Here is a 26,325-nt window from a genome sequence, read left to right on the forward strand (position 1 = left end):
TATTTTTAGGGTTATACACAACCCTTATTGTACCTCAAAGTGATAATGTTACTGACCACAACCTAGGATTTTACCACACGTCCGGGTAGGACTATTGTTTAAATCACCAAAGATATATTCACAAATAACCTGCTTGATTTGTCTCAACTGTTCTATGCACATAGACAAAATGACTAGCAATATAGGCACTCTTCTCCAATACGTTATTAAGCTGCTGTGTATTGATTGAGACTTGTGAACATGTCCAGTCTAACGACCTTGTAAAACGACCTGTAGAAATGCTAAAACGTCAGTTCTTTCTAAATGAAAGATAAATAACGTGAGATTCTGAAATTACATTTGTCTTGTCATTTTCATCTCAGATGTACATCTGTAATGTCTTTACTTCTGTAGGACCGTCATTCTGCCGTCAAAAGAGGTGAAGGAGAATCATCCCCCAGTACCAGCCCAGAGGACACCGGCCAGTGTTTCAAGTTCACCGGTGACGGTCAAGCACTACAGGTGAGCACTCAGCAAGCACGCTTCGGACTGCAAATCTGTGCAGCACACATATGTAACTTTTTCTCCCTTTCTGCCTTTTCAGATCACCCCTCTGCCTGGGACGCACCCCCTCCTCGTGCTGGTTAATCCTAAAAGTGGCGGTCGGCAGGGTGAGAGGTAAACGTCTTTGAAGCTCAAACTGTTGCGTCATCATTTTTCGTATTCTTCGATCTTGTACTGCTGTAAATTCCAATGAGGAGGTTTGTCAACCCATCAGAAGTCAGTCGAATCTGCATAGACATGTTTAACAAAAGTCCCACTCTTTTTCTTGCTTACTGGCAGTGTCCTAAATACCATCAAAGCTAGCAGGAGACAGTAATGCTGTTTAAGGAGGAAGAATGTGGGTGTTGTTTCAGCTCTCACCACCCACCCAACGTCCTCCGGGAGACCGGTTTTGGGATTTTGTGCTGGCATCACCATAGCAACACAGTTTTAAATACCATTAATTGGCCGATTATCCTCCATTATTAGACATGTGCTCAAACAAAGACACGATAACTGCCCTGGCCCCAAAAAAGAAAGACCATTTTGGTGGTTCTTTGATGCAAACAAAGGAACAGAGCGGTCACCGCTGAATCATACTGTACCCAGTGTATTTTTCCACCATTTTCACCCTGAGCAGTGTACTGAAAGCTTATTGGTCTGGCTTGACACTTGACTGCGTTCTTTTGTTCTTTGCATAGAGAATGAATGAATTCTTCAGTGTTGATAAGTGCTCAAATTATCACCCCCACATAAAAGCATAGCTTGTGACGCACCTCAAACTAACAGCCCGTCTTATTTCTCTCTCTCTCTCTTTTTCTTCCTCTCTGTGTGTCTTTGCATACTAAAGGGGTAGAGTAGCTAACACAGTTAGAAGTGAAGGACAGAGTCCTCAATAATCATTTTATTGCTTCAAGGTTATTGAGGAGCACTGTTGCAACAGTGTGCAATCTGTGTATGTGTGTGTTTCCGTCTAACTTCACTGATTCACAGGTTTATGTGGCCTTTTGTTATAATGGAATGATGACGTTTTAAAAAAATATCATTCCTCCATATGTGTGTCGATCTGCCTTTTCAGGGAACAGTTCAACCAAAATAGAATGTTCTGTCATCATTTACTCATCCTCATGTTGTTCCAATATTAGGGCTGCGACGAACAATCTGTTGATTATTTTTTGATTAATTGGGGAGAAAAGGCCAAATGGATAGATTCTGTTATTCCCATTTTCTCTTCTAAAAATGAATGATGGTTATGCTGAATATTATTCTTGTTTAAATTATTTAGGTAAAAGTAACTAACAAACTTTAAGTAACAAGCAAACAAAAATCAATGTTTTTAAGTAGAAGAACAGTTTGAATCTGTTGATTGCCTTTGATTACTTGACCCCCCTTGCTACTGCTGCTATATCTGACAAGCCATGGCGCTCTCACGCCACACATCACGGAGCAAAGACGAAACTGACAACGCGCCAAAAGACAAGACAGAGCAGATTACTGCAGAGAAAACGACAGAGAAAGTCTCAACTTTCGAAGTTCGTCATTTTAAACAATAAATACAGTTTTGTAGCTCTTTAATGTGTGACAGATCGTGGTAGTGACTTACTTCAAGTGGCACAGGAATCTCTTCTTTTTTATTAGTTATAGCACAAAATAAACATGAATGAACATGGAAAGGTACCTTGTTCCAACTGCGGAAAAAAAAGTCTATAAATACCATTTTTCAAGTTTAAGTCTGCAGATGTTAATCTGATCTCCTGTCTGGTTTGTTTGTCAGACAAAAAGGCAGATGGCATTATGATTGGTCACATTGCCTGTCAATCAAATCAAGATCAATTGAGGGGAATAAAAACATAGATATAAAATATGTATAGATGCCCCATTCGACTGCTCCAAGCACGTAGATGCATCCGCCATCTTGGAACAGTGAACTTGATGTTATTCGCTATACTGTAGGTTCGCAGACCAATGGCTGTGCAGGACTGTGGCATTTCCAATATTCAGTAATTACTATGGTGAAAGGCATCAAGTTGACCAATACAATATGGCGGATGGCTTACGTATAGTGGCCCATAGAAACAGTCGCTAATGACTTTTTCTATGTACACAAAAGGCCTATTTCTCTCAAATATTGTTTACAAATCTGTCTAAATCTGTGTTAGTGAGCACTTCTCCTTTGCTGAGATAATCTATCCACCTCAAAGGTGTGGCATATCAAGATGCTGATTAAACTTGGTCTTTATGAAGCCTGATTATTGCACAGGTGTGCCTTAGGCTGGCCACAATAAAAGGCCACTCTAAAATGTACAGTTTTACTGTATTGAGGGGGTCAGAAAACCAGTCAGTATCTTGTGTGACCGCCATTTGCCTTATTGTATTTAAACATACAATAAATAATTAAGACTAACAGGTAAAGTAAAATATAATAAGTATTTAGTGTAATATTTTGCAGAATGCTCTTTTGTAGACTTTTCTTTAGTGAACTAACAAGCTGTGGATGCTGATGACTTGCCTGAGGTAAACTAAATGCTGCGTGACGTTTTATTTCCACGCTGTTTTGTTGGCGTCTTTCCTTGGTTGAAACACTACATGAGGCATGAGATGTTCATTCATGTTAATTCGCGTTAAAACTAGCAGGGCAGAGGAAGGAAAAAAACTCAGTTTTGCAGAAGGACTGTTTAAATCACTATAAAATGATTCATAATTTTCAATTATTATTTCAATTAATTGTAATAATTTAAAATGTAATAATAAAAAATAAAATAAAATAAAAATAATGAATAAAAAAATGTGTTAACAGGTAAGTACAATTATTCTGAAAGGAACTTTTTTTTTCCTGTAGATGGGACTTACAGTGGGTACGGAAAATATTCAGACCCCCTTAAATTTTTCACTCTTTGTTATATTGCAGCCATTTGCTAAAATCATTTAAATTCATTTTTTTCCTCATTAATGTACACACAGCACCCCATATTGACAGAAAAACACAGAATTGTTGAATTTTTTTGACATTCATACAGATTTATTAAAAAAGAAAAACTGAAATATCACATGGTCCTAAGTATTCAGACCCTTTGCTGTGACACTCATATATTTAACTCAGGTGCTGTCCATTTCTTCTGATCATCCTTGAGATGATTCTACATCTTCATTTGAGTCCAGCTGTGTTTTATTATACTGATTGGACTTGATTAGGAAAGCCACACACCTGTCTATATAAGATCTTACAGCTCACAGTGCATGTCAGAACAAATGAGAATCATGAGGTCAAAGGAACTGCCTGAAGAGCTCAGAGACAGAATTGTGGCAAGGCACAGATCTGGCCAAGTTTACAAAAAATAATTCTGCTGCACTTAAGGTTCCTAAGAGCACAGTGGCCTCCATAATCCTTAAATGGAAGACGTTTGGGACGACCAGAACCCTTCCTAGAGCTGGCCGTCCAGCCAAACTGAGCTATCGGGGGAGAAGAGCCTTGGTGAGAGAGGTAAAGAAGAACCCAAAGATCACCGTGGCTGAGGTCCAGAGATGCAGTCGGGAGATGGGAGAAAGTTGTAGAAAGTCAACCATCACTGCAGCCCTCCACCAGTCGGGGCTTTATGGCAGAGTGGCCCGACCGAAGCCTCTCCTCAGTGCAAGACACATGAAAGCCTGCATGGAGTTTGCTAAAAAACACCTAAAGGACTCCAAGATGGTGAGAAATAAGATTCTCTGGTCTGATGAGACCATGATAGAACTTTTTGGCCTTAATTCTGAGCGGTATGTGTGGAGAAAACCAGGCACTGCTCATCACCTGTCCAATACAGTCCCAACAGTGAAGCATGGCGGTGGCAGCATCATGCTGTGGGGGTGTTTTTCAGCTGCAGGGACAGGACGACTGGTTGCAATCGAGGGAAAGATGAATGCGGCCAAGTACAGGGATATCCTGGACGAAAACCTTCTCCAGAGTGCTCAGGACCTCAGACTGGGCCGAAGGTTTACCTTCCAACAAGACAATGACCCTAAGCACACAGCTAAAATAACGAAGGAATGGCTTCACAACAACTCTGTGACTGTTATTGATTGGCCCAGCCAGAGCCCTGACTTAAACCCAGTTGAGCATCTCTGGAGAGACCTAAAATGGCTGTCCACCAACGTTTACCATCCAACCTGACAGAACTGGAGAAGATCTGCAAGGAGGAATGGCAGAGGATCCCCAAATCCAGGTGTGAACAACTTGTTGCATCTTTCCCAAAAAGACTCATGGCTGTATTAGATCAAAAGGGTGCTTCTACTAAATACTGAGCAAAGGGTCTGAATACTTAGGACCATGTGATATTTCAGTTTTTCTTTTTTTAATAAATCTGCAAAAATGTCAACAATTCTGTCTTTTTCTGTTAATATGGGGTGCTGTGTGTACATTAATGAGGAAAAAAAATTAACTTAAATGATTTTAGGAAATGGCTGCAATATAACAAAGAGTGAAAAATTTAAGGGGGTCTGAATACTTTCCGTACCCACTGTATATCCACGTACATGTGATGATCCCAGTGACGAAATTCATCTGTCTGATTCATCATTTAGACCTTTTAATAATTGATTTAAAAGATATAAAATAACGTGATTATAATTTGATTATGAATTGAGCATCACACTTCTCTCATGATCATGAAGATGCCAAGAAGAGATAGGATGCATGTTAAGATTTTCTATCCATATTAACATTTATGATGTTTTATAGTGTATTTGTATGTGTTACATAATAATTTTGTACAGATTGACCAGGATGTTCTTTAAAAAGGAAACCTTTGTTTGATGAAAGAAAGTAATTTGGGCTTGGAATGACAAGAGGGTTGGTCTAACGATGTTAGAATTTTTATTTTTGGTTGAACTATCCCTTTAAGCCTTTTATCATTATGTGAAGTTTACAGTGATTACATGTTTAAAAATGTCATTTCTCTCTGTGTGTCTTTTAATGCTTTTCTGTTCTCATCTGTCTTCATCAGGGTGCTGCGGAAATTCCAGTACCTGCTTAACCCCAGGCAGGTGTACAGTCTGGATCGAGGTGGACCCATGGCGGGGTAAGACTACTAAAAGCCACCATCAAATTTTAAGGGAGATGTGTGCGAATAAAACATTTTTTGAGTCATGACAGGGAATTGCTCAAAAACAGTTTGACATTCTCACTGTTGTTTTGTTCTGCCATGGTTCCCTCTCTCTCTTATCTTTTTGCTTCTACAAACCTGCAATAAAGTGAGCCAACCTGCAATCAACTAGTCTGAGAGAGGAACCACTCGCAAAGTGGAGCTGACTTTGAGAGACCTATAGGACATTTACTATGACTCAAGCAGCCCCCTGCTGAGTAAATATGTTCATTCAAGCGCTGAATGTTCTTCTGAGCCTGTCAGTCACACTGAGGCTTCCTCGTTAAGCTAGTGTATTTTACTAAAGCCTTTTCGCCCCTACACCCCGCTCGTCCTGATTTTGCTGAGTTAGATGTGTTCCTGGGTCAACATATTTTGTAAATACATTTTACATTTTAATCCAAAAATTTAATCTTGACCACATCCCTACACCTAAACCTAACCTTACCCATGAGTAATGCCTAAAATCAGAGGAAATGATAGATGAATGACACTGATGTACAAGCACCAAACACTGATTGTAGGCCTAAACTTCACAAAAACTATAAACTGTTTTTTCAAATCTGATTGGTTAATCACAATGTTGTTCCAGGGTCAACAAAGAACATGTCATACTTGGTAAAATCAAGTTCTGCCATACACCCAACCTGTATTTAACAATGGACCAGCTCAGGGTCATCCATATCAGGTTTAGCTGTAGCATAGCAGTGGAATCTGACCGTTCATATTTACGTGTTGTTTCATGGCATATTTTGGCATATACTCCATACTTATGTTTTAAATATCATAGGTTTGAATTCGATTTTTTTAGGAGAAATAAATGCAAATGAGACCATTGTAAACAATATGGTAAGCAGAACGGTGTTAATTTATAGTTACTATTACAGTATTTATTTATATTTTGAAATGGCTTTAATTTTTACATTTTTTATTAATTTTTATTATATATATTTAGCTTTAATTTTTATTGTTTATTATAAATTTACATTTTCTATATTTTATTATAATTTTAGTGCCTTAGAACTTAAACTGATTTCAGCTGTCAAGGCTTTCCATTTTTATTCTTTATTTATGCTTTTCATCCGATTTTTCTATTTGATTTTATTTCAGCTTTATTTTGATTAACGAAAACATTTTTTGCAAGTTGCTAGTTTGTCCATACAGTGGACAATAATTTTAGTTGCTAATACAACATTAATATAGAGCAATATATTTAAGATGGCATAGATTAGGTCATTTGACCTCGGAAGAATTTGATGAGAAATCATTTTAACATCTTAAACTTGGTCTAAATTGGTCTCCCAGCATTGTCAGATTGACCTGTTAGCTGGTTTAAAGAGATTTTGGCTGGCTTTAGGCTGGTCACCCAGCTAAAACTATCTTGGCTTAACAGAAAGACCAGCAAAAACCAGTGTGCAGTAGGCTTTTTCAAGGTTTTTTTTTCCCAGCATAAATTTTTATTTTCATATTAAAGTTGGCAGTGTAAGACATTAAAGGAGTAGTCCACTTCCAAAACAAAGATTCACATATAATGTACTCACCCCCTTGTCGTCCAAGATGTTCATGTCTTTCTTTCTTCAGTCGTAAAGAAATTCTGTTTTTTGAGGTAAACATTTCAGCATTTTTCTCCATATAATGGACTGATATGGTGCCCCGATTTTGAACTTTCAAAATGCAGTTTAAATGCGGCTTCAAACAATCCCAAATGTGGTTGTAAACGATCCCAGCCGAGGAAGAAGGCTCTTATCTAGTGAAACAAGATGAGATGGGAGTTTTTCGACATAACTGTCATGAACCGGAACAAAAACAGTTCAGGCAGAGTAAGACAAGACGAGCATTTGGCATTAAAAAGTATATAAATTGTATTATTTTTATGAAAATAACCGATCGTTATGCTGGATAAGACCCTTCTTTCTTGGCTGGGATCGTTTACAACTGCATTTGGGATCGTTTGAAGCCGCATTTAAACTGCATTTTGGAAGTTCATAATCGGGGCACCATATCAATCCATTATATGGAGAAAAGTGCTGAAATGTTTTCCTCAAAAACATAATTTCTTTGCGACTGAAAAAATAAAGACATGAACATCTTGAATGACAAGGGGGTGAGTACATTATCTGTAAATTGTTGCTCTGAAAGTTGAGTTCTCCTTTAAGATGGGTCTTTTTTCTCAAAAGAAACATCTGAGAAGCAGAAAACTCCACTTATTCCCCATTTATCTAAGAATGTAGATTTTGAAGAAATCTCATTTGTGTTTTTTCTTTGCTACGAGCTCTCACTTGCACTTTAGTGTACTATTATGCAGTTACACATACTGCAAACCCACTCAAAACGCATGAGTACATTCTGTTCAGCATCCTGGGGTTGTGCAACAGTGATTCTCATTCAGGAAAAAGGAGAGAGAGAGAAGTACAGAATAAAAGCTAAGCAATGGTCGTTTTGCGGAAAGCAGGGTAACCTTCCGTCCCAGATCCCCCTCCCACCGCACAATGTTCTGTAGTCACGACTGGAACGCTACTCATCCTGAAGAGACCGTTCGGAAAGAGAGAGAATGGATTGAGGATTGTGTGACATTGCTGATTTCACTCATGGAGAACAAAATTCCATTTTTTTCCTTAAGTGCTTAGCTAATTTGTAAGCATGTAGATCACGAGCAGCCTTTCTGATGTGTTATTTTTAACGTGTCCCATTAATGACTGTACTTTTGTGGTTACAGTTCTTTGTGGAACCAAAAATGGTTCTTCTATGGGATTGTTGTGAAGAACCTGTCAGATCTGCTTTTTTACTAATCTTATGTTATGACTAGCCCAAATTCCCACAGTAGAGTTAATTTAAAAAAATAAAAAAATCTTACTAGTAACATTTCTAATAAGAACAAGTAATACTAGTAAACTGAAAATAAATATGTACTAATATCTATTAAATAAATTCTAGTAGCTAATTAGTAAGTACTAGTATGTAATGAATAAGTACTACTATCTCTTAATAGGTTTGAGTACTAGTATCTAATAAATAAGAACTAGTATCTAATGAATAAATACAAGCATGTAAGAAATACATTATTATTAATAAATGATCACCTTTTGATTATTTTTAATTTACAACCTATTTTAGGTTCATTTTAAGCCATCATCAAGTTCATAATTAACCACTAGTGTCTAATGGTTAAGTACTAGTATCTAATAATAGATACTAGTATCTAAAAAATATGTACCAGTACCTAATGAATAACTACTAGTACATGAAAATTATGTACTAGTCACAATTGAAATACATACTAGTCAAAACTGAATTGTTAATATCTCAATGACAGATCCCCATAGAAGTCAATGGCAAAAATGTAAAATTTGTTACTAGTAACAATAGAATTAGTGCTAGTCACTATTGAAATAGTACTAGTACTACTACTAGTATCTAATAATATGTCCTAATGAATCTAATCTAATGAATGAGTACTAGTATCTAATCAATAAGGGCTAGTTTCTTTTGAAAAGGTACTAGTAGGTCACTAGTAGGTTTAAAAAGGTACTAGTAGGTCATTTTAAGCATTAGTCGACTATTAGTCGCACGTTTATTAATAAAGCATATAAATTATAATAATGAGCCTACCTACATAGCCTAATAAGCGCTCAAGTGCATGCAAAAAAAGCTTGGCACAGCGCACCGGGAGATATAATAATTATAAATGTGTCAGGGAAAAACAGCACAGAGAATACATTAACATTTTAATAAATTATTGGTAAACTAGCATTTACCTTTTTTTCAGTTTAAGAGATGAAGTCAGCGACACTGACTCGTCATCTCCGCAGTAATGCACCTGTATGCATGTTTCATATGGATTACATAATCTGAGAATATTTGTTTTCTATTTGAATTGGTTCATTTGAAAGTAGACATTTTACTCTCTCTATATATATTTTTTTTTCTTGTCTGTAAGGCAAGTATACACAGAGTTTTGAAGTTTCGCGCTCAAGTTCACAGAGACCGAGATGACAGAAAGTACATCCTGTTTGCTTTAATTATTTTACAAAAGCGCAACCTGTTGTTGTTATTGTCAGTGCACACAAATAAACGATGCATCTGTATAGATTCGAAAGATGTATTACTTTTATCTGTATGACCACAAATGACTTGAGTATTTTAAGAGCAAGTGAGCGCACCAGCGCCTCCATCTCTTATGCAGTGAGCGCGCTACTGTTAAGATTCCATGCTCCGCACAGACACCTAAATAGCAGACATTTTTCTAGGTTAACATTAGATTGAGAGGCCACGTAAAGTTGCTACTATGAGTGTATGTATGAGTTTTGCCACTTCCTGCTGATTTTTTTTTTTCTGCTACAACGCGACTAATAAAATTTTGGTTGGTCAAGCCTCTTCCCGTCGACTATCAGGTAGACAACTATTAGGGGGCAGCCCTAAAAATTAGCACTAGTACCTAAGTAATAAGCTCTAGCAGCTAACGAATAAGCACTAATGATAAATGAAAGATAGTGGTTGTACTAGGAGCATGAAAATAGATACTACAGTTTACTGATTAAATGTTAAAACGGCTTGCCATAACTGTTCAAAAGTTCAGGATCAGTAAGACTTTTTTATATTTAGAAATGTTGTTTAGGATACATGAAATTGGTCAAAAGTGGCAGTAAATGCATTTATAATGTTACAAAAATGCAATTGTTTGTCTTGCTCTGAATCTAAGCATCTGCTGAATGAATAAACATAAATGTAATGTGACGTATCATCAGTGCAGCTCCACTATTTACACTATAGATTGATTATTTAAGAATAAACCACTCTGAGTGGGTTATATTCTTATCTGATCTTTCTTCTTTGCAATTTCCTGCTCATTTCACTGTGAAATTGCCGAACTGATGATTGACACTCAAGGGTCTGAGTGGAGATCAAAAGATGGAGAGATGAAAATAGACAAGTGTGCTCTTTTGCTAACTGTCTGCGGCCACTCTTACAGCTTTATATGGAAAAACACACAGATTGCTCAAGTATCTGTTCTCTGTTGCCTATGTCATTGGAGAAGGAATTGTTTACGCAAACTGCATCTCTACAACAGCAGCCTACGTTGCCATTTCAAACAGACGGGCCCTGGTACATTACAAATTTATCTGGAGCAGAGCTCATTTAGTCAGCCTGAAACACGATTCCAGCTCAAGCCTGTCCAGAACCACACAGCCATGTTCCGCTTGTATTATTCAGCTATTGAACTTTAGTGGACATTCATGTCGAGGATCTTGTTGTTGATATAGTTTGAGCATTTCCATGGCACTACAGCAATAAACCTGTGAACTGCGTGAATTGACTGCATTTTAAGGGTAAATGTAGTGGCACATTTACTCTTCTTGTTCTCTTTTCTCCTGCATACATAAAACATGCTGCATTGTCAGAGCCCATCAAAAGAGTTTACACAGTATAAATTTTTCACACGCCTGTGTGACTGCTCTGCTTGCGTGTTACGCTCGGTGCTATAGCAGATCCCACGTGTGTCTATATTCAGGATATGTCCCAGAATCACCCATGTGCTGAAGTACATGCTCCTGACCAGCAGAGGGTGATGTCTTCTTCAGCCTCTGTTTTGCTCCACTGTACTTACCCCTGAAAGGGAAGAGTGAAGAGATAGAGCTCAAGTGTAAATATATGTACAGAGAGATTTTTAAAAGAAATTAATATTTTATCATGCAAAGATGGATTACACTGATCATTTGTTTAAAAATATATAATATGCATTTATAATTCATTCATTTTTTTGTTGCAGTTAGTCAGCTGTTTCTGCTTCTTGGACTCCCATTTGAATTCTTTTTTTTTTTTTTTTTTTTTGTCATAGCTGAGAAAATAAGTTTTATTCATTGAGTGCTCGTCTTACAGCTCAAGTCCATTCACAAACAAATAAAACTTAAACAAAGTTTTAGGACTTAAACTTTAACAGTCAAAAGTGTAAAACAATGCTGTGCCAAAAAGGGCTTGATATTTAAAGAAATAAATATTTTCGAGGCTCAGTGGGTTTGACTTCCAAAGTTTTTTCCCATGACACTGAATAAAAACAACACTGATCTTCTGTAACTTCCTTCAGATCAAACATACAGCACTGAATAGTAAACTATACATTGCCATCAGGGAATAGCGTGAATGCTGTAGATTGTTGGGTAGATTTGCTTTGCTGCAGTGTTGTCACTCTACAGGATCACTTTAATTATAGGGCCAAGGAAAGCTTTCATGCAAATACATGAAAGGCAAGCCACTATCTCATTGTTTTTATGTCTCCCAGGCTCAACTTTTTTCGAGACGTGCCCAATTTCCGTGTGCTGGCCTGTGGAGGTGATGGATCAGTGGGGTGGATTTTGGACTGCATTGGTGAGTATGCATTAGCATCAGTGATTTCCAGAGCTGTAATAATTAACATTGTTACATGGAATTAAAAGGATAGTTCACCTAAAAATGAAAATTACCACATGATTTACTCACCCTTAAACCATCCTAGGTGTATATGACATTCTTCTTTCAGACGAATACAATTGGAATTATATTAAAAATGTCCTGGCTCTTCCAAGCTTTATAATGGTGGTGAATAGGTGTTGAGATGTTAAAGTCCAATAAAGTGCATCTATGCATTATAAAAAGTACTCTGCACAGCTCCGGAGGGTTAATAAAGGCCTTCTGAAGTAAATCAATGCATTTGTGCAAGAAAAATATCCATATTTAAAACTTTATGAGCTGTGATCTCTAGCTTCCACTAACTGTTGTGCACACTTTCTCAAGAGAATGGCGATGACGTAGGATGTAGACTTAGCATAAGCTCTGGTGGGAATATGGTAGACCTGTGAGAACTAAGTTTTGTTTACAGCAATGGAAGACCAGTCTCCAACATTTTTCTTTACACATCCTCATTTGTACTTCTAATTTGTGACCGGTGTTTCTTTTTGCTCTGTCCTCTGCGCTTCCGCGCTCGCCACTTCTCGCAACTGAACTCTGATCATATTAATCTGAAAGAAGAAAGTCATATACACCTAGTATGGCTTGAGGGTGAGTAAATCATAAGGTAATTTTTATTTTTGGGTGAACGTGGAAGTTTCACATTTTGTTATGTTGCTGCCTTATGTTAAACTGCTTTAAATTGTTTTTTTCCCACATCATTCTACACTCCATACACCATAATGGCAAAGAAAAAAAAAAAAACAAGTTTTTAACATCTTTGCAAATGTATAAAAAAAAAAACCTTAAATAATTCCATTGCATAAGTATTCATACCCTTATCTGAGACAGTTGAAATTTAGCTCAGCATTCAGCATTTTAATTCAGCATTCATATTGCTTGTAGACGCCATTAGACAAACATCTTAATAAAACAGTCTAACAGCTAAAAATGCATATCAGAGCAAAAAACAAGTCCTGAGGTTAAAAAAACAGCCTGTAGAACTCAGAAACAGGATTGCATCAACCCACAGATCTGGGGATATTTGAATGTCCTTGTGTGGTTCAGCCAGAGCCTTGGCTTGAGCCAAATAAAACATTTCTGGAGTAACCTGAAAATGTGTGTCTGTCACCATCCAACCTGACAGAGCTTAAAAGCTGAAGATGTGCGGGGAAGAATGGCAGATAATTGGCAAATGCTGTTGTGCAAAGCTTGTTGCATTATCCACCTCATTTTTCCCATAAGAGTGGGTGCAGCCATTTGTAAATTTTTTTGTGTCTGGCTTCCGGTTTTATCCACTTCCAGCTATTTTTAGTTGCACAAAAAGCTCGTTTTGCTGCTTGATATTGCAAACTGGTATGTCTTACCATATTATTTTAATGGATTATCTTAATTATGAACACACTGGTTTGTAGTGCAAACTGTTTTACCGTTTACTGCACTTCGATATTCTTCACGTTATTTCTCTATGGCGGATTATAAACCGGATGTCTAACACATTACCAGAAAATAGCTTACTTCCGCATTGAAAAATAAGGTGGATACCCAAAAAGACTTGAGCCTGTAAAGGTGCTTCAGCTAAGTGCTGAGTTAAGGGTATGAATACTTATGCAATGTACTTATTTCAGGTTTTTTATTTTTATAAATAATTTTTATAAATATACAAAGTTGTGACAATTTTGTTTTTGCTTTGTCATAATGGTGTATGGACTGTAGATTGAAGTGGGTAAAAAAGTCATTTAAAGCAGTTTAGCATAAGCCTGCAACATAAAACATGAAAAAATGAAGGGGTATGAATACTTTTGCAAGGCACTTTACACGCATAAGTAGCATGAACTGCAACAGCTGGCTCGCATTGGGATTTCACACAGGACTGCATTTCAGCTGCTCTGTACAGAAAATAAAGTGATTTCGGTGGTTTGCTAAATATCACTTTTATCTTTCAAGATGAGTTTTTAATGATGCGACCAAAGAAATCACCTTCATTTGAGATCCAGATCTTATACTGACCGTCTAGTTTGATTGCACTTTATATTTCCTGCTATTCTGCATCTGCATTTCCCCTAGGAAATCAATAAAGCATGTCAACCAATTCATCTACAAACTTTTGAACATTAGGACATCCTTCCATGTGGTACTTGACTGTAGGCTGGCTCTTATTTAAGGCCTATATAATCATGACGTTTAACCGTCAGAAAGATTGTTCACAAATCATTGTTTCTAGGAAGCGCATTGACTCATCGGTGACCTCTTTCATATGAGTGAATGCAGTATAACAGTGGAGATATAATGGCCTGTCTTTCCCCCTCCTGACAGCCGTATTGATGTTAATGGACGAGCGCTGGAGAGGGAACCTGTGTGGGCGGTGGTAGATATCGCCGCTAAGTGCTGATTTAGAATCAGCTTGGTCTCCAAACCTTTGGCTTGAAATTGCAATTGCCTGATGGTACTGAACCTGAACTTAGATCCGAAGCAATGTGCTCTTTATCCCTTTAGAGACTTTTTAGCCTGGCAAATTGAGGAGGACAGGGATGCTTGTGGGAGTTTGTCCTCCTAACAGCCCTAAAGTGATGATTTAGGAGCAGCTTTTGAATGAGAGCCGCACTGCGATCAGTCCTTGCTTGTTGTTCACCCACACGAGTTTGACTGGTATTAGAAAATGTCTGCTGCTGACGATTACTCAGAGAGCCCCTGCGGTTAGCCAGTACATCACGCCATACGGACCAGCACCGAAAACAACGTCCCCGCAGTCCCTGTGCACATAGCAATGAGCCACACAGGGACCATCAGCGTGAGGACAGAAAAATACAGTTCATCATGTTGCCTCTCGTCAGCAGATAGCACACACTGCTGTTTGTCTCAGACAAGAAACAAACAAATTTATTCTGAATTATTGGGAGGAATCATACACATTGATGCATGAAGCACTAGCCAATGCTGTATGTCTAACTTCAGTTCCTTTTGAAAGGAGAAGTTAAATCAGGGTCTTCAACCAGGCCAAGGAAGAATACCTTGTTACATATTGTTTAAAGGATTAGTTCACTTCCAAAATAGAAATTTCCTGATAATTTACTCACCCAATTGTCATCCACAATGTTCATGTCTTTCTTTCTCCCGTCGAAAAGAAAAGAGGGTTTTTGAGGAAAACATTGCAGGATTTTTCTCCATATAGTGGAATTCAGTGGTGGCCAACGGGTTGAAGTTGGAATTTGCAGTATCAATGCAGCTTCAACTTCAATCCCAGCTAAGGAATTAAGGGTCTTATCTAGCAAAACGTTTGGAAAAATTAAAATTGATATACTTTTTAACCACAAATGCATGTGTGACCTTTCCAACTCGTAATGCGTGAAGTCACTGACGCTCATCGCAGAGCTAGTGCAAGAAGAGCATTTGTGGTTAAAAAGTATATAAATTGTTATTTTTTTTAGAAAATGACCAGCAGTTTCGCTAGATGAGACCCTTATTCCTCGGCTGGGATCATGTAGAGCCATTTGAAGCTGCATTGAATCTACAATTTGGACCTTCAACCCATTGATCCCCATTGAAGTCCACTATATGGAGAAAAATCCTGGAATGTTTTCCTCAAAAACCTAAATTTCTTTTCAACTGAAGAAAGAAAGACATGAACATCTTGGATGAAATGAGGGTGAAAATTACATTTCATAATATATTAAAATAGAAAAGTTGCTATAAATTGTAATAATATTTCAGAATATTACTGTGTTTTTAATTAAGTTCAGCCTTAATGAGCATAAAAGGTTTTTTTCAAAAACATTATATAATCTTACCAACCTCAAACTCTTAAACTAAGTTAAATGTGTGCTTTTTTAAATTTTTACTTACAGTAATACATTTTAATGTGGGTGGGAAATATTTTGGAACAAATTTAGCTTCATAACAAAGTTCATATCAAAGTAAAATGCATTTAGCGCTGCTGACACCTTTTTTAAACACTTAATGGCACCAAATAAAATGTAAAAAGTTTTTAAAACAAGTTTGCTAACACTCCCCCATGTTTCATTATTAAGCCAACTACATAGTTCCACCCCAAATGTACAGCAAAACATTGAGCCAGTGTTGTGTCAAGCCGCTGTGCGATGCTTTGAGCACCAGTGTTTACACTTTTCAAGGAACTCTACGCATTAAACTGGAATAATAGAGAGTGTTTTAACATGAAAATGACACACTGCTGTTTTAATAGCTCTCTTTGTTTCTCAACAGATAAGGCCAATTTTGCTCGGCATCCGCCTGTTGCGATCCTGCCGCTGGGTACTGGGAATGACCTCGCTCGCTGCCTGCGCTGGGGTGGAGGTGAGGAAAAAATTAGAGACTGTCCACCAGCAGTTGGAGGGAATTACTAAAGGCCTTTGAAATGAAACTTAAAGGGCTTTCCTTCGCGGAACCACTCAAGTCGAGATTAGGCTTTGAATTTTTTAAATCTGAACGCAATCCTGTATAAATCCTTCAAAAGGATCTTGAGACCGCTTTCTTTTAAACATTTCCACACACAAGCCTCAACAGAAGGTCAGACTGTAATAATCAAACTTGGTCATAGTTAGCTGAATGCTCCAGTCACATGAATGAAAGAGCAGGATTTGTTGAGACCACACTTGAACTCAGGAATTTGATTCTGTGATCTTCATCACACAGATGATGGTGACAAGCACTTGCCCAGTTAAACCTAAAGGGATAGTTCATCCAAAAAAAATGGAAATTCTCTCATCATGTCTTCAGCACAAAAGGAGAAATTTTGAATAATGTAGTAACACTATAAAAGTATAAAAAGTACGATAAAATCCGTACTGCTGCAGCCAATGTTATAATAAAGAAACTCATACAAGTTTAGAACAACTTGAGGTTGAGTAAATGATGACAGAATTGTCAACATTTCTAATTTAAAATAAGCTGAAGTTTTTCAACTGTGTGTACATAATTATGTATATTATAATTTGTTTCAGCTATATTACCAAAATGAATTTTCAATAGTTTTAGTTGATAACAACATTTAAGAGCGTTGTTATCAACTAAAACTTCAGTTAGAGTCTAAAGTCTATTTCTAACAATAGATAAATAAACTATTCTTTGAGTATATAAAGCCTTGCCAATCATTTGCCAACAAGAGACCTGCACTGTTTCATTCCTGTGTGATTACATATGCGTGTTCTTGATTAAATATGTGGGTATATTCAGATTCAGGTTATGATGGAATGATATGCATCAGCGAGCCTGCATCTGCTTGTAAGGCAGGTGTGGATGGCCTTGTACAGGCTGCTGAATTAATTGGCCTCGTATCAGTGTTTCCTGTGTGAGCATGTGTGTGGTTTGTGCAAAAGGGTAAGGTTTTGCATAAATGTATTCTTAATTTCATTTGGGTGGTAGGCTGTTTTTTCTCTCCATGCGAGTTGATTGACTTTGAAACACGTGTAGCACCTGTAGTCTATGCAGAGGTGCCATGTGAGCGTCCGTTCATGTAACGTTCAACTGGAAGCGCCTGCGTGTCTGGTTCAGAAAGGCAGAGTGAACACCTGGGTGTCATCACACATGTGATATTTCGCTTCTCTGGTTGCCAGGCGGGAGCCAATACCCCCACCTGACTCACAGCACGACGGCCCTCGTTAAGAGATGCCGCCTCTTATGATGGCGACGTTAAAGTACAATGCTCGGTACAATTAGGAAGTAATTGCAGTTCGTCCACCTCAGGGAACCAATCTAAGGATCACTTCAAGTGTTGCCAGGCATTGACAAAATCCTCTCAGGTCATGGTGTTCATCCCCTTGAAGTACAGTAATACAACAGACCATTTTTAAAGGTATAGTTCACCCAAAAATGAAAATTCTGTCATTAATTAATCACCCTTATGTCGTTCCATGAGGTTCATCTTCAGAACACTAATTTAGACATTTTCAATGAAATCCAAGAGCTTTCTGACCCTGCATAGACAGCAATGTAACTGAAATGCTCAAGGCCCAGAAAGGTAGTAAGGACATCGTTAAAATTGTCCATGTGACATCAGTGGTTCAACCTTAATGTTATGAACCTATGAAAATACGTTTTGTGCACAAAGAAAACAAAAATAACTTTTTTCAATGATTTCTGTGTTGTGTTACTGTTTATAAAGGGTCAGAAAGCTTTCGGGTTTCATCAGAAATATCTTAACTTGTGTTCTGAAGAGGAACAAAGGTCTTACGGGTTTGGAACAACATGTGGGTGAGTAATTATTGACAGAATATTCATTTTTGGGTGAACTATCCCTTTAATGTGTATATACATACAAAACAGCCAAATTTGAATGTAGTGGGCCTTAAGTAGCCTTTTCCCTCTGCTTACTCACCATTATATAATGAATGAAGAATTAATGTACAAATATATCCACACAAAACAAATGACAGCCAATAAGTTTACAAGAAAGATTTTCTAGGGCTAAATAATAATGTAAAAAATGATTTTCATACATTTTCTGCCCATTTTACAGGGACAGTATTTAAAGAATAATTTTTGTTGCTAAAGCATTGGCCATTCTCACCTCAAGCTTTTAGTTTTGATTAAAATACATCACATCCAGTTGGCCGTTGCATAAAGTCAAGTTTAAAGTTCAGATATTTTAGCAGACCTGAAGCTCAAATTGGATCTGAAAATGTAGTGTATGTTGGGAAGGTTACAGATTACTAGTAAGTAGTGTACTTAGTAGTAAGTAATGCAACTGATTAAATTTGATTACTTTTTGATTACTTTTCTAAATTTCTAACACATATTTTCAACTGTTAATCATTTTCAAATATTTAAACCAGGCAGTGTTAACCTTACAGTAGTACAGTAGTACACTTGTTACTGTTAGACTTAAAAATACTTCGTCACTTGAATTAAGATTCTAATAATTTAATTTTGAAGCACAGCCACCACAAAATTAAACTTTAGCACCTCTTTTTACTTTGAGATCATTCTGAGGTTAAACACAGATTTAAAAAAAAAAAAAAAAAAATAGTTTAATGCTATGATACTGTTTTTGACTGACATCTTAGGAGCCTTGGAAAAACAGTTAATCTTAAAATCTTACAGCATATACATAAAGCCAAATAGGAAATAAAACAGTCATTGAGTTATTATTCTGTGTCCTAAACTCCTGAAACATTGGTGTCTCATATTGTAAAGCAGTCAATGCATTTTGGGGAAAAAAAAAACAATTAAATCTGTGTGTGTAAACACTCAGATGTAGCCCCATTTTCATAAGTAACTGTATTACTGTATACAATACAATACAATGCAATTAGATTACGTAACACTGTTACATATAACTAGTTATAAAAAGAAGAATGTCAAAATTATTTAGGAAAATAAGATTTTATTATCAAAGTGATAAAATGTTGTGTTGCAAAAATGAGTACATCCCCCTGAAGATAACTAAATAAAGCTAAAAAAAATAAAAATGTAGTGTATGTTTAAGGCAATTTTTGATCCACAGGTATGTATATTGAACCAAAACTTTTAAAGACAAGTAATTTCCTGACAGTTGAAAGTGTTATATAGCCTACTGAATCATACTCAGACTTAATGATGGCAATGATGGCAACAATGGAACCACTTAAGAGAAAAGTACCAGGAGATTTATTTCTTAGCATAGAAGAGGACAATGGTACAAGAGGAATACCAAATATTGCAGTAGTACCACTGACATTTAAAAACAATGGACTTGTGACATAGCTCCTAAAATAAACAGGTCTTCACTTTAAGTTTTAATTTAGTGATGAGTTTTTGCTAGAAAAAGAAATGCCATGCAAGTGTCTCAGAGTTGGCAAAAGCTATGAAAAGACACTTTATCTCACAGAGTAACGCACAGCTTGCAGAAGTGACATGCATGGTTGTTTTCACCACTAGAATTACCTACTTTACAAAATATAGACTTCTGTCCATACTTTTGTCTCAAGAGACCATGTCAATCATTTCGGATCCAAAAGCATCCAAAATGTTCTGGTGTTGCTAGAGGAGGAGTACAGTGAGAAGTGCCTGGTTCCCACAGAGACATTCAGTGGTAGTGAAGCTCTTATATAGGGATGTATGAGTGCTGAAGGTGTGAGGGAGTTGTGCTTTATCAATGCTGTCATGAATTCACACACCACTGAACTTGATGCTGAAGATGCTACCCTCCCCTCATTCCCTGCATTGTTGGGTGTTCTTCAATATGACAATGAAGATATTCATTCTCCCAAGGTGAAAATCCGTCAGTGGACATGTATTTCACCCAATCTTAATACTATTCAGCAGCTGTGGGCGATTCTGAGATGAGCTGAGCAACATTAAAGATCAGTGCCCGGTTGCATAAAGCACCTTAAGTGTAATTTTCCCTTAAGATCGCCCTTAAGTTTCCCTTACACTTAAGAGCGTTGCATAAATTATCCCTTAAATGTTACTTAACGGTTTCTTTAGTTGAAACGTCATAAACCCTTAGAATTTCTCTTAAGTATCCCTTAAAACCCTTTAAGTGTTGCGTAAAGCCCCTTAGCTGTCATTTCCCTAAGTATAACATAAGGTATGGAAAATGTCACCTTAAATGTTACACAGCGTGCTGATTCAATCCACGATCGGCCTCTTTATATGTTAAACAGATTTTAATTTAGGCATTTATTCACATATAACCATTGATTAAATTACATTAACACATAATACCTCAAACGTGAGTCGGTCACACCCAAGAACAAATTTGTATTCTATAATATTTTATTCCTGTATTTTCCTACATATTACCTAGAGATGACTTGAAAAACACACATAAACCGTATTTTGTCGCAGTCGTGTTTATTGTGTTCACATTTCAGCGTAGCTGCAGCGATTACTGCTGCATTCCATCATTACATACTTCTGTGAGTCCAAATTGGACTTAGCGCAAGAGCGTCCTCCGGCTTCGAGTATGAATGAATTATTAATTTGAGTTTTCGTCTCGCTTGGTCCTTTTCGTTCATATTTGGTTTTCTTTTTTGTTCTCCATATCCATGTTATATTGTTTTCTGTGGAAACTTACGCCGCTATCTGCATTAACAAATAACGTCTCCGTAGCAACAGTAGATTTTTTTAATGGCAAACCTTAGGTCGCTGTCGTAACACTTAACGGTTTCCCTTTAGTAAGGGAAGTGTTTAAGGGATTATATGCAACACCCTTAAGTCATCCCCTTAGGTAAGGGGAAATCATGCCTTAAGTTTCATACTTAAGGGAAAAACTTAAGATGCTTTATGCAACCGGGCACAGGGCATTTAAGGAGGTCATCCACCAGGAGATAAACAGGACATGTGTCATTTTGTCATGAACTTGTACTCCCAGTGCCAAGAAGTGTCAGAGCAGTATACTTCGTAGTTCTGTAGGGCATACGAAGTACAAAAATATTATACATTTGCTGAATTAAATCTACGGTGTACTCATTTCTGCATTCCTTCATTTATACAAAATTGGCTATTTACTTATTTTACAGAAAATATTGGCATATATTATGTTGGTTTTATTAAGTATATGTTTAATACATTTCAATTTTGCCATCTTTCCATGAATCATATTAGTACTGTAGTACTCTGTAGTACTCTCCATTGGAACTGAATAAACTTATAGTCTGCCGTTTGTCAGAGAAAACACTGCTTTATACTTTCACAGCATTGTGTTACTAGGCAAATTTAATCATTCGATCTTGCTTTCTGTTGAAATTTTAATTAAGTCATGTTAACCTTGGATTTGAGATAACACGTGTCTTTCATTGTCACAAGTAGAACAAAAGTTGTGCTTGTTTTATTCTTCTTTTCTATGCGTGGACACGCTTGTTCATAGATAAAAAGAAGCTTCTGTGCTTCACGTGTGACTGCAACAGTAAGAACATCCACACATGAGTTCAAGTCTTCCTATGACATATAGACTCATGCAGTGTCTCTGTTGTGATTGACAGGCTATGAAGGAGGCAGTCTGGTCAAGTTCCTCAGGGATATCGAGCACAGCACCGAAGTGCTGCTTGACCGCTGGAACATCGATATTATCCCTGACGATAAGGAGGAAAAGGGCGACCCTGTGCCATACAGCATAGTGAACAACTACTTCTCCATCGGAGTGGTGAGAACATACTACACTTTTACACAAATGCTTAAAGCTCAGGGAGTCTCAATAACAGAACTGCTGAAAGTGCTGGTATATTAGACGTCTAACAAACCTTCTTCTGTCCACACTCATTCATCAGTCAAAATATTTTACTCCCCATTATAAGAGTGTATTTTTTTATAAAGCCTGAGGCTAAACCACTCTTTAAAGTAATTTGTGATCAATTAAACGTTGTTTTCTCATGTATCATTAGAATTAATTATAATTGTCAGGGGAACAACAACATGTTCAAACTTTGCTGATGTGATTTACTGTGTCTGAAACAGTTTCATGCCTGTGACTCGGTGTATTATTGCACAGAATTCGCCTTCTCGCACACAGTTGCTTAGCAACACTCTTCTGTTCAAATGTTATATCCCATGTTGTTGCTATAATCAAGGACTTATTATCAGAGCAGTTAAATGTCGATTCAACATGTATTTTTTTTTTTCGACAAGAAAAAGCGGTCTTTCACAAAGTAGTTACATAATCTTTTCTACTTCTTTTTATATACACCAACTTGTGGGGCAGATTATATAACAAATAAGTCTTTTTTTACGTGGTTTTTGGCAGATGAATAGATGGCCACTGTCTATTACTGTAAGTTACTGACATAGAAGTTCCTTCCACAATTATAAAATGAGAGGAAAACTAAATTCAGAAATGCAGGAGTGAATGCCAATGAGGTTATTTACAGATAGGGCTGAATTTCTGTTCTTTCGCTGGCACAGTCTGGCCAGGTGGGTCTCCGTGAGTCTGTCGTCCTCTCCTTGTTTAGCTAATGATTAATTTCTGTCCTGTTTTTAGAACCCGTCACCAAAAATAGTAAGTCTGCCTTCATTTCTGAAAAATGTCCAATATTCTATTATAATCAGCCGAATCCCAGGTGTGTTGGATGACTGCTGTTTTATCTCGCTGAAATGTGCCAAGTAGTCAGGCCACATTTAGAATGGCCAGAAATAGTGACGCGACCTGAAACGGGCCACCTGACCTGGTTGAATTGGGTGTGAAGAGTGGCAGGAGGCGCATACAAGCTTTACGCAAGGTGGCACGAAGGAACGCGCCACTTCGGGGCTGTTATGTAACTCAGCTTAGTGTCCCGCTGTCTCTCTGTTCATCAGCCAATGACACGGACCACGTAAGATTTATTGTTGCAGACGCCTTAAGAAATTGCTGTCGAAGTGAGCAAAGAATAAATCTAGCACTCTAGTTTTATGAGAAATTAAAAAAAAAAAAACTTTTGATTTTTCTATGTGAATAAATATGACCCAAAAGATCATCAGATCTTTTACTAGAAAATAGAAAATAAAAATATATACTTTTTCATCTATTTACTCTGGAAAATTATCCAATATTACATACACTACCAGTCAAAAGTTTTTGAGCAGTACAATTTTTAATGTTTTTTAAAGAATGCTCTTCTGCTCATTAAGCCTGCATTTATTTGATCCAAAATACAGCAAAAGCAGTAATATTGTGAAATATTTTTACTGTTTAAAATAACTGCTTTAAATATATCTTAAAGTGTCATTTATTCCTATAATTAAAGCAAAATTTTCAGCAGCATTACTGCAGTCTTCAGTGTCACATGATCCTTCAGAAATCATTCTTATATGCTGGTTTGCTGTTCAAGAACCATTTGTTTTTATTATTATTATTAGCAATATTTAAAATAGCTGAGTACATTTTTTCAGTATTTTTTTTAGAGAAATTATTGAAATGAATACTTCTTCTGAACTTTCTATTAATCAAAGGAACCTAGACATAATAATAATATAATAAATGTTTTTGAGCAGCAAATCAGAATATTAGAATGATTTCTGAAGGATCATGTGACTGGAGTAATGATGCTAAAAATTCAGCTTTGAAATCACAGGAATAAAGTACATTTTTAAATATATTAAGAAAACGGTTTTAACTAGTAAAATATTTTAAAATTTAAGTTTTTCTTTTTGTTTGCTTTTGTAGATCAAATAAATGCAGGCTTGGTGAGCAGAAGAGACTTAAAAAAACAAAAAAAATCTTACTGTTCAAAACTGGTAGTGTACACTGGTAGTGTATATGTGAGTGGCAAAAGTATGTGAATCTCTAGGATTAGCTGTTATTTTGAAGACAAAATTAGAGTCCATCTGTTCAGAGGTGTTTTCAAACAATGGGATGACTATCAGGTGTCAGTGCATGTCCTGTTTAAAGGAATTATTTCTTAAGACCCTAAAGAATCATATCAACTTGTGGAAAATGGGCATCCGATGACCCCTTTAAAGAACAGGGATGTTTTTGCTCACCAGGCTGGAAAAGGTTAAAAAACCATCTTGAAAGAGTTTAGACTCCACAAATCCACAGTCAGATTGTTTTCAAATGGAGGAAATTCAAGACCACTGTTACACTCCTCAAGAGTGTTCAATCAATGAAGATCACTCCAAAAGCAAGACGTGTAATAGTCCACAAGGTTGCAAAGGTTGCAGATTAACTTCTAAGCAACTGAAGGCCTTTCTCACATTGGCGCCCAGTGTTAATGTTGTCCTTCATTAGGAGAACACCGAACAACCATGGTGTGCGTGACAGGGTTGCAATGAGAAAGCCACTGCTCTCCAAAAAGAACATTGCTGCCCATCTGCAGTTTGCTAAAGATCATGTAGAAAAGCCACAGGGCTATTGGAGAAATGTTTTGTAGATGGATGAGGCCAAAATAGAACTTATGTTTGGAGAAAGGAAAATACTGCATTCAAGCATAAGAACCTTATCCCATCTATGAAACATGGTGGTGGTAATATCATGGTTTCGGGCTGTTTTGCTGCACCTGGGTCAGGATGACTTTCCATCATTGATGGAACAATGAATTCTGAATTATACCAGCAAATTCTAAAGAAAAATGTCAGAAGATCTGTCCAAGAAACTGAAAAATGTTTAATGAAGAACATAGTTAATGTTTCGGAATGGCTAAGTCAATGAACTTAATAGGACCTAAAGTATGCAGTTCATATGAGGAAACCCACCAGTTTCACAGAGTTGAAGTGGTTTTGTACTGAGAATTGGGCTAAAATCCCTACAAGCCGGTGTGCAGGACTGATTAGCAGTTACAAGAAATGTCTGACTGCAGTTATTGGTGCAAAATGGGTTTATCACCAGATACTGAAAACAAAGATTCACATACTTTTGCCACTTACAGATATGTAACACTGGATCATTTTTCTCAATAAATAAATGACAAAGTATATATTTTTTGTTTCATTTGTTCGATTGGATTCTCTTGGTCTACTTTCAGGACTTGTGAAAATCAGATGATGTTTATGCAAAGTTTGTTTCAATTAAAATACAGACACACTGCGAAGACGCAGCTGTTTGTTCTGGTCAGGTCTGTGTCAGGCCGTCTGATGATACAGTGTGGTGGTTTGAAGAGGCTGGGTAACGTGAAGGAGTGCTGACTGTGAATGGACAATGGCCTATACTGTGAACTCTGAGTCTTGTGATGGGGTGGACTGACTGTGCCATGTGGGTCCTTGCATGGCTTGGCACTAATGCTAGTTCTCACAAGACTACAATATATATAAAAAAAACTGACTGGTGAGTTGGATGTTTTCTTTGGAGCAGTTGTAGGTTAATTTACTCAAAAATAAACATTCTGTCATCATTTACTCACTCTCATGTTGTTCCAAACAAGTATGACTTTGCATTTTTAAATATTTTGAGAAATGTGCCCAGGCAATAAAAGTCAGTGGGATCCAATATAGTTTAGAGCCCAACATTATTCAAAATATCTTCTATTGTGTTCTGTAGATGAAAATAAAAAAGTTATACAGGTTTGAAATATGAGGATGAGTAAATGATGACACACTGTTCATTTTTGATTGAACTGTCCGTTTAATATTCCTAAAAAGTGAAAACATCCAGACAATGCTGTATTTATTTTTGTAATTACATTTGGTGATGCTATTGGCTTCTGCTTTAAACTCTTTGTCATATTATAACTGACTATTCATGAATGAATTATAGCAGTACAGCGGCTTATAATGCATGCTTTGATGGTTGCAGTTGATTGGATTTCCGTTTGATGGACTATTCTGTGAATGCAGGCAATGTTGTAGGGGGCCTTCGGTGTCTGAAATCACGATACTGTGGTGTGTGGTGCAGTGTGGCAAGGCACTGGAGCACAGGGACAGG

At 37.0% G+C, this 26,325-nt stretch overlaps 1 protein-coding gene across 3 annotated transcripts in view; it reads left to right on the forward strand.

Annotated features, from left to right (window-relative positions):
• The window catches only part of LOC127170589 (diacylglycerol kinase beta), a 138,879-nt gene that overhangs the window by 53,875 nt on the left and 58,679 nt on the right, over positions 1-26,325 (forward strand). For all 3 annotated transcript variants that reach the window (XM_051118687.1, XM_051118689.1, XM_051118688.1), the window contains 6 exons: positions 394-501; positions 584-657; positions 5,502-5,576; positions 11,917-12,002; positions 16,281-16,370; positions 21,980-22,140. In XM_051118687.1, the coding sequence (XP_050974644.1) occupies positions 394-501; positions 584-657; positions 5,502-5,576; positions 11,917-12,002; positions 16,281-16,370; positions 21,980-22,140 (594 nt within the window). The remainder of the gene's footprint in view (positions 1-393; positions 502-583; positions 658-5,501; positions 5,577-11,916; positions 12,003-16,280; positions 16,371-21,979; positions 22,141-26,325) is intronic.

This window comes from Labeo rohita, chromosome 9 (genome assembly GCF_022985175.1).
Source record: "Labeo rohita strain BAU-BD-2019 chromosome 9, IGBB_LRoh.1.0, whole genome shotgun sequence".
NCBI classification, from domain to species: Eukaryota; Metazoa; Chordata; class Actinopteri; order Cypriniformes; family Cyprinidae; genus Labeo; species Labeo rohita.